The sequence below is a fragment of the Haliaeetus leucocephalus genome, unplaced genomic scaffold, assembly GCF_000737465.1.
Source record: "Haliaeetus leucocephalus isolate CR32 unplaced genomic scaffold, Haliaeetus_leucocephalus-4.0 Scaffold556, whole genome shotgun sequence".
NCBI classification, from domain to species: domain Eukaryota; kingdom Metazoa; phylum Chordata; class Aves; order Accipitriformes; family Accipitridae; genus Haliaeetus; species Haliaeetus leucocephalus.
Genome location: NW_010972992.1, coordinates 6,366,155 through 6,379,306, shown reverse-complemented (window position 1 = coordinate 6,379,306; position 13,152 = coordinate 6,366,155). Strand labels below are relative to the sequence as shown.

At 44.5% G+C, this 13,152-nt stretch overlaps 1 protein-coding gene across 1 annotated transcript in view; it reads left to right on the top strand.

Annotated features, from left to right (window-relative positions):
- The window catches only part of ACAP3 (ArfGAP with coiled-coil, ankyrin repeat and PH domains 3), an 89,478-nt gene that overhangs the window by 62,433 nt on the left and 13,893 nt on the right, over positions 1–13,152 (top strand). Inside the window, exons 7-10 of the mRNA XM_010577396.1 lie at positions 3,572–3,616; positions 4,058–4,153; positions 4,496–4,570; positions 5,898–5,909. Coding sequence (XP_010575698.1) covers positions 3,572–3,616; positions 4,058–4,153; positions 4,496–4,570; positions 5,898–5,909 — 228 coding nt within the window. The remainder of the gene's footprint in view (positions 1–3,571; positions 3,617–4,057; positions 4,154–4,495; positions 4,571–5,897; positions 5,910–13,152) is intronic.

Here is a 13,152-nt window from a genome sequence, read left to right as displayed (position 1 = left end):
TTGTCTGCTCCTATATGTAGAACATGTTCTTAAGAGTAAATGGCTGGATCTGTGTGCACATGTAATCATCCATGTGTGTGTACCTGTGTTCATGCTTGAAACTCCAGATGGATGTGTGTGCATGTGCGAATATGCATCTGGGTGGATGTATGTGGGTACGCATATGTATGTGCACAGTGCATGCCTGCATATGTTGCAACAGTCACAATTCCAGTTGAACACAATGCAAAAAAGTTTTTGCAGTTATGCAGCACTGGAACAGGGAGCCAAAGAGATTCACAGTCAATGGCACCAGGCTCTGAGCAACTTCGTCTAACTTTGAAGTCAGTCTTGCTTTGCCCAGGCATTTGGACAGATAATGTCGGGAGATCCCTTCCAACCTGTATTATGTTATGAGTCTGTGTGGGAATGTGTGCTTACCTATGTTTATGCCTTCGTGTGGCACTGACATCACTCTTCATGTCTGAGACATGTTCTCCTTCCTAGAAGTGATACAGTGTACCTGAGAAGGGAAGTCTTAATCATTTTTTTTTTTCAGTAAGAGAAATTAAACATACTGCCTTAGACTGAATTTCTCTTAGCAGTGGGAGATTTCCTGCAGGAGCACTCTTACTGCACCCAGAATGGTCAAGGATTTTTCTCTGAATCATTCATAGGCTTCATGTCAGGTCTCTCCTTTCAGGCAGTGGGTGTATTAAGCAGACAAATTCAGTGTTAATATTGATCCACGTGTGTCTCCACTAGCTGTCACTGCTGCAGCACTGAACTAAGACCATCTGCCAACACATTCTGTCTGATCACGAGATAGTCTCTGATGTCACATGCTCTGGCAGCTGTGGATAGAAAGACAATGCTTTCCATTTAAAGTATAAATCATGCATGTCATTGATCCTCCTTTAGAATTGCATTTTTTTGCATCTAGGATTTAGACATGAATGGAACTGTATTTGCTGGTAAGGTCACACTATAGTAAGCTCCCTCCATTTCTCCCACTGACAAAGAGTAAGACTTTCTTTAATGTGCTGATCCAATATTGGGGGAGGTTTCCCTGTTGGTCCACTGCAAGGTACCAGTCTAAATCCGTCAGTTTTGAAATGCATAGATATGAACTTGTCCAGGCATCCTTTGGTATTTAATTAAGGATATAGTGAGGAGACTTATGTTACTCTTTTATATCTGAAAGGAGATCTTTTCCTGACCTTAAATGTCCACACAACTGAATGGCACCCTTCATAATGAATTAAAACTATATCCTAGTTGCATTAAGTTAAGCTCTCCCACCACAAATCCCAACTTGGATACCTGGGAAAAGGGACAACTTGGCTGACAGTAAAAATCAAGTCCCAGAATTTGCCATGGTGGAATCGGCTATGGAGGGCAGTGTGTTGGCAGAAAAGTCCTAGTTGGTCCTCAGAAAATCTTCCAACCAGCACCCTCTGTTTTCTCTCCAGCCTCCAGAGAGACAGACCCTGTTTTGTGGATCTGTTGCACATTTCGCATCTTGCAGAATTCATCTTCATCATCTTTGACTTTGACCATGCCAATTTCAGGCCTGTTGACAAACTTGAAGGATTACTTGCACACCTTGAAGAGAGCCAAAAGGATTGGGACCCAGTAAAGCACAGTTCAGGGCAAGACTTTTCACTGTAATGTAGCACATTTCCATTATTATAGTGGCTGGTTTATGGCTATAAATGGCCAGGAAGAGTTACTGCTATGGAGTAAGCTATCTGCTGATATAAAGCACAGTTACTAGTTCCAGTCCTTTTTCTTTTATTATTTTTCCTTTTTTTTTTTTTTTACCTAGTACACTGGATGCGGAAAAGAGGGATCTAGGAGGCTGGGGACATACCTGAATTATTTTGTCTCCCCTCCTGTATTGCTGGAGCTGATGACCAGGTTGCCTAGTACAGAATCTGGAGGCTGATCTTGGTATGCCTCACAGATACTGTTCCAAGCAGAACTGTGACAAGCACCAGTAAGCTGCCCTTTAGTAACTTTTATCTAGTTTTAGGTTCAGTTACTGCAAGCATTGTGCTTCTAAACAAACTGATGCGGCATTTATAAGCGAGTTATTAACACACTGGGACAAATTTTCTGTCATGGTAACACATTATTCATGACACTGACAGCTGAAGCCCCATCGAAAGCTTCTGCTACATTTGACAGTTTCTTTAGTGCTATGGGGTCTGTGGGCAAGCTAATAGGTAACTATGTGCTATTCATTTTTTACTTTTGAAATTATATTCTCTTGGGTCAGTTCTCAGCCTCTTGCATTTTTTTAAATTATTTTTAAATCTCAAGGATATTTTTCACTTCCAGATCCGTGGCCTAGTATCAGAGAAACATACTAGGTCTCACAGAGTTTGCCTTTGTCCCCAGTTAAAGGAGATGTGCAATAGTTTTATCTTTGTTTCTAAGGATGCTGATGGTGTAGTCTCACTGTTAGTGATGAACATTAGAAACAGATACTATCTTTCTTGTTCTTCCTACATACCTCATAGTCCTAGGTTATTCCAGTCTTCCTATTCTTCATTTTAGCGTGAAGATTGCCGTTCACTCCAAAACATGCTGTAACTGTGCAATTGCATGGAGTAGGGGTTATCACTCATTTTCCCAGTGTCATAGGACAATACTGGAAAGAGAGAGAAAGAATTGGGACATAGCACCTTGCTGTATTGTGCCCAAGGTTTTTTATGGCAGGGATTTTAGGTGGGACTTTCCTGATCAAAGATGCAGGCAGTGAACTCTGAGGTATCAAAGATGAGCTTCTACAGCCACTTTGCTAAGCACCTGCTGGAGGACTTGAGGAATGGCCAGATGTTCCTATGCTTACAGTAAATATTCCAAACTGGTTCTTTTGCAGTAGCAGGATGTGTTTCCAAAGCAATGCTATCTTGCCATTGCAAGAGGTATTGCAATTCTTCCCTGTCCAAGGAGGAGGTGTAAGCCTGAATGTGCTGGAAGGCCTTTTCTTCCATCCCAGGAGCCCAAACACATCAGGGCTGGCACAGGAAATACTGAGCTGTTGCTGCTTCTGTGTGGAAGGGGTGTGATGGTCTCTAGGGCAGGCAGTCAGCCATGCACTTTTCTCCAAGAAAAATGGGTGTACAAAGGGTGTGCACACTGAGAACTTAGCTGTCCCACAGGTACCGCAGTTTCCCAGCTGGCTTCACTACAATTACTGAAAAAACCCTAACACTACACTGGTACTTCTCAGCCTGCTAAGAGAAATCAAAGCAGTGACCTGATAGATTAAACATCTCCTTCATATGATACCAAATTGCACTCTGGGGTCGCTGTTTGTTGTCAGCCTATGTACAGCCATACATCTAGCAGTGACCTTAATTAGTAGCAGCCCAGGTCAGAAAATGCATCTATGCTGTTTCCCTTTTTATTCCACCTTGAACTCACCAGAACTGTTTTCTCAGAAACTAACTTTCTGGAACTGTCCTTGAATAGTTTGTGGTTTGCTGCTAGGGGTATTGCAGCAAGTTGTTTGTACGTAGATCTCTATGCCGGACTGCTTAATGCTGCTGATGCTGAGAGTCTTATCTCGATTCCTTCACAGATCAACGTCCTGCAGGCCAAGAAGAAGTTTGAAATACTGGATGCGGTAAGGGCTCTCTGTGTTTTCCTGTGGCTGCTCTCACTGACTCAATGAAAGGCAGCCCTCTCCATTTCAGGTTGCATGGGTCGACATACTGACTCCTCGGTCTGCCCTGGAGATACTGTCTGAGACTGCTCTGGGGGCTGCAGGTATGCTAACAAGAGGGGAGAACGAAGGACCAGCAAGATACTCCACAGGCCAGAACTGGAGGGGACTTTCAGGGGTGAAGGACACTGCTTTGTGCTCACAACAGGGGTTACCTGATGGTGCAGAAGGATTTGTGAGAGGAAGAAAGAAGAGGGAGAGGCATCTAATGGATAGATTGCTTTGGGAAGGGAAAGGGTTAGACCTTGAAGAGACTTGTTTGTGGGTAATAAGGAATAAGGACTTTTCACACTCACTTTGTCCCAGAACCTGTTCTGACCTTGCTGTTGTTTCCTTCCCCAGATGCTGTCCTTCATGCATGCCCAGTACACCTTTTTCCAGCAGGGCTACAGTCTTCTCCATGAACTAGATCCCTACATGAAGAAACTAGCCACAGAGGTGAGGAGACGGGGAATATGGTTGACTTGATCTACCTGTTTGTACCCCTTCACCCTGAAAGGACATCCTCCTTCCTATTCAGCTGCCATACTTGGTAATCAGGGAGCGGTCAGAGCATCATGCTTGTTGGATGTTGGATGAGCCATGCTGCACTACGGGGTGACAGCCAAGAGCTATGGTTACTTTCAGTGCACACCCAAACACAGCCCTTTTCTGCTCTTGTGGGGACTTACAATCTTAGGTAGGGCGGGTGTAATCCCAGAGCAGGGAAGCAGAGATGGACAGTGGCTCCTAAACCTCCTTCCTGTCTTTTATACCTGGTGTTCTCCTGCCTGCCTTTAGCTGGACCAGCTGGTGATTGATTCTGCAGTGGAGAAGAGGGAGATGGAGCACAAGCATGCACTGATACAGCAGAGGGTGAGTCCTGGGGCTGCAGCTTTGTGCAAGCAGCACTTCTCTCCATCAGTGCGGTTGTCCGGATCACAGTGGCAACTGCCATCTGATGAGGCGCCTTGCCGGGTTAGTCTTTCACAGCCTGGAGCAGTAGCAGCAGAAGTTGCTGAGGTGAAAGTAATAACCTTGTGGATGCTGGGAGGTCTAGCTAGTAGGTAGGCCTGATCAAATACAGGGCATTCAGCTACTGATACATCTGAGTACACAACGGAGAGGGACATGGGGAGGACCCCGTGGGTCAGGGCACCTGGATTGTTGTCCTAGCTCTGCAGCTGACCTGCTCTGCTTCTGAGCAAGCCTTTCTTCTATGCTTTGTCTCCCTCTTTGCTACTGAGGATGTGGGAGGATTTAAAGTTTCATGTTCTGTAAATGGCTCTGAGATAAAGGAGTGAATGTAGTTTGCAATTGCCTCTGAAAACAACTTGACTGCATAGGAGAGCTGCTTTTTGGGAAAGGTTAGAGCACTTCTCTCCCACCCTTTTTTTTTTTTTGATTCTCTTCTCTCCCCTCCACATCTCGCATTGTTCCTCTGGCTGAGCAAGCTAGCTTTTATCTGGCAAGCCCTGTGATCTCCAGCTACTGCAGTATTAGCGTGTCCCTTCTGACACTTCTCCCTGTCTCTCACTGCCTTGCCCTGTAGTGAGGCAGCAATATGGCAGCATGCCTGAGTGCCCAACCCAACCAGATGGCCAGAGTCCCTGCTAAGTCATCCAGCAGACGAATGAGTGGATGCACTGCTTTGGTACCCATAGACAAGACTTGCTGCAGGGCCTTTTCTTCATTCGTAGGGAGCTCACACTGCACTGAAGTGATGTTAACGGGTCATGGGGGAGAGAGAGCAGGACTCCACGCTGCTATTGAGAGGAGTGTGCTGCAGTGAACTCCTTTCATGCAAGTCTGCTCCAAACTGCAGTTCAGATGATTCTTGCTTAGCTCGTGTGATCTGACATGGCTACAGCCTTGAGCAGTGTAACTTTGGAAAGGTCCATGGGGGCCCAAGCAATAGAGTTGTTGTGGCTGAGCAAGCTGTTTTCAGCTGAGCTATGGTAACCCACTAGGTGTGTTTTCTCACCTGCTGTAATTGGGAGTAACCTCCATGAATGGGCAAGATAATAGGATTTATTATCAAACAAGTCTGAGCCTTCAGTAAGGAGGCATCTTTGGTTAATGTGGGCTCTGATTTTCCAGACCATTCATCTGGGAATGATTCCAAATCTAAGGCTTGAAGAAACATCAACTAATTTTTTTTTTCTTTTCCTTCTCTTCATGGATTGCTGACCTGCCCCTGCAGACCCTCCTGCAGGTGAGTACCCACGTGTATTTCCTTCTGACATCTTCATTTCTCAGAATTAGCACCTTGCTGCTCTGGATATTTACTCAGTCCTGCCTTTGAAAACAAAACAAAGAAACCTTGCCATAGCATTAGTGCTGTAACCTGAACACTGGAGATGTAATTTTAAAGCCCAGGTTCAAGTGAGTTTAGTTTCATCCTCATCAAAGTTGCTTTCAGTCCTGTGCTAAAATAAGATTTCAGTTTCCTCTACTCTGTATGGTGGTCAGTCTTGACTCAGAGTTCAGTATTGCAGTGGCAGCAGTACTTGGCTGGCACTTAATGCGTGTTTGGTGCCTGGGAGCCTTTGAGGACCATGGATCTGGTGGGAGGTGAATTGGCTGCACAGGCTCCTAACAGAGGGTGTTGGTGGACTTTCAACACACACACACTCTCAAACAAAAACTGTCATGCTCTGTTGACACAGTAGGAGGGGATTTCAGAGAGCCCTGAGAAATAGCTGTTCATGAACCAAGTCCTGAGTAGGAATCGCTAAGGAGTCCATATCTGGCAGGCACTTGTGTGGATCAATACTTCTCAACAGGAGGAATCTAAGTGGCTGTTGTTTTCTTGCTAATGCTCTCTCTCAAAAGTGTCATAACCCATGAAATGGGAACGTAACCAGATTTGAAAACAGAATGACAGACATTCCCCGTGAATCGGCCTGTGCATATGCTCCCTTTGATTAAGTGTTCTGAGGGAGGGGTAACTCCATTTGTGAACTCTCAGCTCCCCTGGGACTCTGCTGGAGTGATGACTTCATTCAAGGGAACATGGAAAATCTCTCTAGTGCAGTGCATTTCAGTTAAATCTCTTTATGTGGCTTTGCTGACTGGACTAGCAGGGAATGAAGCAGAGGTCAGGTTCCAAGAGGGAGAAGGAGCAATTACTCTTCATCAGGATGCATGTGCATAGAGCTGTGTCTCTCTGTGTGCATCAGCTTGTAAGAGAGCTGAACATTCCTACTGCAATTTAGGATTTAAAGCTTCCTGCCTGGAAATGTTATGAGACTGCTTTTCAGCTACTCTGAGTCAGTGTTGCTCCTCCCTTTGCAATGGAGCATGGCACTCTGCATCTGGTGAGCATCTCGCTGCCTCCAAAGGGAGCAGAGCATCTCTTTGAATATATGTCTTCATGATGAGCCCAGAATACCCTCTGGTCTCTGGAAAAATTTGGAGATTTAGTTGTGCTTAATTAGAGAGTGGTGGCAGAAGTATCCTATTTTCCTCAACACAGTGTCTTGCCAAACAGCCTGTTAAGGCATGACAAAAAGGGAGGAAATCCAGTTTAAATAATACATTTTGAAGTGTTCTTGGGGTGGGGGAGCTGTGCAGATTCTGAAGATGGGAATTTAATTGTCTTTGGGCAGCTTTGTGAGGCATGGAGGGCAGCCTTCGAAGAGCCAAGTTCATAAGGAAGTGGTCTGTGGCATTTTGTTTCATTATTGTTTTAATTAAAATAAATCTGGTAGGAGAGAAAAAAAATCAGTGCAAATCTTGACTGTTTTCTTTGATACTGTAATTTAGGTGCCTCTTTCCTATGCCACCCTTTCCCCATCTTCCCTCACGGAACATCTGCCACCTTTGAGGCAGATTTCTAGGGCAGCTATCATTTCAAGCTGTCATTTTAACTGCTGCCCTTTCTGCCTTCCCAGCTCCAAAGCCTTAAAGATCTCCATTTGCAGCTTCACACTTTGTATGAAAATAGTGCTCACTTACATAAAAAGGGTTCCAATAAAATCAGTAAGAGGGAAAGGAAGAGTCTCAATTTTTATGAGCTACAATAAATATTTGAGTTATCCTTCTGTTGTGTAAAGAGAGAGGAGAGCTTCAGCTTGAAGGGGTGCCTTTCTCCTGACAGTGTGTGGGATGCATGTGTGCAAGGACTGCGGTATGGAATACATTTCTGCAAAAGTTGAGGAGACAGTCTTGTAGCTTCCCACGTTTCTCTTGTGCGTTGAACTAAATTGTCTTAAATCACACGTGTAATGAGGTTGTATGTTTTTATGTGGGCTCAGTTGCTTTAGATGGATGCACAAAGACACACAGAGCCTGGTGTAGATTGGACCACTTAGGAGAAAAATTTTGGAGAACTTAGCACTGGAACATGCAGGCCTAGGAATTTTTTCCAATGGGGAATGAGGAGAGAAATGTTAACGTTTAAACCGGTTCTCCCTCACAGATCCTGACCTTCCTGAATCCTTCTATTGCACCAAAACTGACAGGTCAGTCTCTGAAAGTGGAAGAATACAGGGCAATGTAAAATCTCCTTTGCAGACTTGTACCTATTCCCTGGTCCGGAGTAGTGGCGAAAGCAACTGTGCTTCTGTTGCCCGTTTGCACAGGGAGGATGAAGTGCCAAGGCAGAGCTCTCTGCCTCATTTAGTCCAGCTGGTAGCTAACAAACCAGGGGCCATATGGCACTTCAACACCCCGATTCCTGTGGCTGCAGTGGAGCAGGGGTGGAATTACTGGCCAAAGGGTGGCTCTGCTCCAAGAAGCTGGGGGAAGCCGACCCTGCTAAAGGCACACAAGCCTGGCTCTGTTAAGGTCAGGGAGGCATTCGGTGAGCATCTTCCTGTCAACTTTGCTCTGTGTTGCTTGGCTTCTCCCACTCCCTTCTGTGCCTCCATGACAGCTGTATGATAATTAGCCCTTGCTCTAAGCTGATTGACTGTGAATAGGAGGCAGGAGGAGGGGGGGTAAGCAGGTGGTCCCCAGAGGCCAGCAGACTTCCTTCCCCTAGTGCCCCTTGCTTTGACAGGAGCCAACGGCAGAGCTTAAAGCTTCCCCAAAAGGAGTAGGAGGGGTAAAGGAGAAGGGGCTGAAAAAGAAATCCCTCCTTCCCTGCCAGCCCACGGTGCTTAGCAGAGATGCTACTCTAGAGAGCGAACAGAGAGAGAGAGAGGACACACAGAGCTGCTCCCTGCTCTCTAGGCAAGAGCAGCAAAACCTCCCTTGCAGCTGACATCATGAAGATTTTCGGCAGGCTTGAATACCTCCTGGTAAGGAGATTCCTGCAGGGTTGGTTTGACTTGGGGAGAAAGTTTAGAGGGCACTTTTCCCTGGGGGAGCAAGGATTGTGCCTGTAGGACCTTGCTTGCTGATGTGACCCAAAAGCAAGTACAGCTTTAGTATTTGCAGGAGAGCAAATGTGTTTGTTTCTGTTACTGGGATGGAAAAGCTCTGGGGCAGGGCACAGATCTCTGTGCATCATTTGCTGGCAATCTGCAGAGCAGGGAGATCATTTGGCATTAGGAAATTCGAGAAACAAAAGGTCTGTAAATGAGATTTGGCCGGAATGAATGAAAGCTGTCTGCGCAGAACGGGAATGTAGGTGGGGAAGCCCTCCTCCAAATTCCATCTGCCTCTGAGGGTCTTGGATTGTACACAGTATATACACAGAGGTAAAAATAGCCAGATAGAGAAAAGGTTGAAATATATTCAGGCACCAGAAGAGAACAGAATGTGCATGCACCAGTGTTTGTGTGGAAGGGGTGTGTGTGCATCTTTAGGGAATGTGAATATTCCTCTGAATTAGGTTCTCTTTAGAATCGAATAGCCAAACTTGTCACATACAGCTTTCAACTCACCTCCAGGAGAAGTTCTTTTTGATGCGTGATACTGTTAGAGTGTACGTAATATTATTGTTAAATACTGAGCATCATTGATTACTTAAGTAGAGAGGGCACTTTTGTATAAAGCCTTTGTCTTCTATGAGGGAAAGCATGTATTGCATGTGTTGTCGCTTATCCTAAATGGTATTGATTTCACAATAAAATAACATGGAAGTTTGGTAGTAAGATACGTTTCTCTGAATATCTAAAAACACCTGGACTGAAATGATTCACTGGTCATGGTTGCCTAGTTTTGATAGTGTCTTCTATCAGTAGAAATCAAAACATTGTACAGAAAAGGACAGTATCATTATTTCCACATAGAATTGATGCAGTGAGGGAGTAATGCTATGGCTTTTCAGGGACGGCCATTGCCATAGTGATGTATTTTAAAGAATTTTAAGAAGGTCTTGGTATTTTAGAGAAAGGTTCTATCTGTTCGCAGCCAGGTGTTGTGCTCTTTGGAACAGGAATGAACCTTTAAACAAGACTTTCCTACTTCAGTGGGTATGCTCTCAGGCAGGGCTCCTTACTTAAGACACCCTCCTGCCCTGCCCAAGGATTCCAGGCTGTTGGGGAGCATCTTTGCTCTTCATATTAAGTCAGCTCACTGAAGCTGGAGGTTTATTTAATTTTATCAGCCATTTTCTCTGCATGAAAAGCTGGCTTCACAAGAGCAATTGGAAGAGCTTGTCTGGCCTCTGCAATGCAAGCAGTCTCTGTGCATGCTGTGTGGAGATGGACAAGGGAGTTCTTAAGCGAGTGGGCCATGAGGCAACCTCCAAATAGTGGGGGGTTTTTTGTTTTGTTTTTTTTTCTTTTTTCTTCTTTCATGGGTCTGTGCCTGTGCTGAGATTTTGCTTTCCATTTGCTGGTTTGAAAGTGTCTGCATTAATATCCTTTTTTACATCCCTATGGATGTGTCTCTTGGAATGTGTTACTTCATTGTTGCTTCAGCAGCATTCAATGTGCTCCCATGGAAACCATTGTGATGTCACTTCTAAAAGAATATCAGTTCCCAGGCAGCAGTGTAAACTAAGAGTGACAGGACTGAGAAGGGGAGGGGACAGTGAGACAAGATTGGTGTGATTTACTAAAAGTCAGTGAAGGATAGGGAAGCAGATGATGGCAGAGATCTGGTTTCTTATTTTGGAAGACGTCTGATTTTATTTTACCAATGTGTGATCCAGTGTGTCACTGCTGTTGCTAATCATGATTGCATATGCAGTTGTAGCCAAAGCCATTCAGATCCCAATCCTAGGAAGCCTTTTCTGTGTCAAGCATTTTTTCATATCACAGAGACAACGAGATGCTAAATGCAGACTTAATAAATCAGTCCCAACTCATTCAGAGCAGACTTGCCTACTCAGTGTACATTGTAATGGTGGGAAGAATTCAGTAAAAGGTGATTTATTAAAATCTCATGTATAGCAAGAAACGGAAAAAGAGGGGATAAGAGAAAGAATACATGTGCACTCTCTTACCCTGCTTTGTCAAGGGTAAGATTTGAATCAAGAAAGTTACATTGAATGTTGTAGAATGGGTGACACATTCCTCCTCCACCAGCACCTCCCAGACATCGCGGCTTGGCTTACAAGGCTAGAAGGTTTTTATTTCCTATTTCTACGTGGACTCAGACGGTCCACAGATGCGCTGCATCCCTTGTAAGAGTCTCAGAGAGACTTACTGGTGGCATAGTTGATGATGTGCTTAGCAGGAGCCATGTCCATCAGCCCAGACCCTTTGACTTATTTCCCAGAATTAACAGGATCAAAATCCTCTTGTGTCAATGAATAGAACAGATACAGGGACACATTAAGGGGCAGGTCTGCCAGTTAAGGGGATTCATTGTCACACATCTGTTGTGTATCCAGCTGTGGCCACACACTACCATGATGTTTCAACACCATTGGCAAGATAATCTCCTCAGACAGTTTCTAAGCTAGCTTTGACCTGGAATCAGGTTTCAACAGATATTCTTGTAACTCTTTTTTCCAGAAACTTGTCCTTTCTTTTCAATGGCTGTGGTAAGAAGGTTCCCTGTATGGGCTACAGCAAGAAGATGTGCCCAGGAATCCACTGTTTAAGCTTGCTCTGGTGTGCTGGAAGTTTCACAGTTGCACTTGCTGTGATTTTTGCCTTTCAGCTCCAGAGCCGTTTCTGTACATTTTCCTTTTGGCCTTTGCCTGGCAGTGAAAGGAAAACCAATACTGATCAGGTGTTAATTTCTGGATTTTTTCACCCTCCCCTTTCCCTTGCTTCCTTGGTCTCTCAACACTCCCAATAACTTTGTAGCAAAGACTTCTGGTGCTTCCAAGCAGACTGCAATGGAATGGAACAAAGTGGCCCTGAGGTTCAGACTGCTGCATGCCCTGGGGAGAAGAGGCAGACTGGTCCTTATCCCTTGGATCTTTCCCTTGATTTGTACCTACTTTACAAATCCAGCTTACGGCTCTGGTCGACATATTCTGCCCTCAAGTGCCCTGCAGCAGTTCTGTTGATAGCAGTGGAGTTGCTCAGGAATTACACCAGCAGAAATATGAGCAGAATTTGTCCTGGGGATGTTTCCTAACCAATGAGAGCACAAGGAAGAGAAATATCTTCAAAGTAATGCAAACATAAGCCATTCTTCCCAGCAATGTGTTTCTATGTTTGGACAATCATCCAGATGGCTCTCTGTTGTCTTAGCTGTGTATGTGCTTGGTGGTTTTGTGTATAATTTTCTCTTTCTAAAACTGGGCTTGGTGCAGGTTAGAGTTCTTTCAAAAGCAAGGAACAGCTCCATGTGCCTTCAGCTGTTCTGCTTTAGCCATTCAATTTATAGAGAGGTGTAATACAATACAGACTCAATGAGGTTAAAGTCACACCTGGCTTGACTCCACTGGTTTTTAGTGGATTTACTCTAGTGACGCATATGGCCCATCTGTTCCTCCTGCACTCATCAGCAATATATCCTTCTTACCATCACACTACTTCATTATGTAAAGACAGCTGAAGAAGTCAGGTGATTATATTTAGACCCTCCCCCTTATTTTTACCTCTTCTACAAAGTGAAGCACAGCTAAGTGGTCATTTTTAAGATGTGCTTCGAAGGGTTTTACCCTGTACTTGCTGTGCGCTTTTCAACAAGGTCCATATTTTTGGATGTTTGCATTATTTATTATAAAACAGTGCAGATTCTCAAAAATTTATAGAATCATCACTTTGGAGCAGCTTTACAAAAAGCACACATTCAAATATCTATACGTTAGAGGAAAATTCCCTCTAGCTTTTGTTTGCAACACGTACATGACAGATATATGCAGAAGAGGACCCCCATGGGATTCACATTCTTAATGGCAAGAAAATTTGGGGCTGAGCAGAACTCTCTTAATTGGGTGCCTTACAGCAGTTTCTAGTGTCTAATTGGGCATCATGCTGTCTTTCCAAGGAATGACTCAGTCCTGTCCCATTACATCTCCTCCTTCTGTATTAGTATTATTCTTATTATGACACCTCCCAGGCAAGCTTGCATCTCTGAACATGAAAATAACTCATCTTAATGAGAGTGAAGTGCATGTTGCCTAGCAACACAGCATCACAAGGGTCTTCATATGCTGA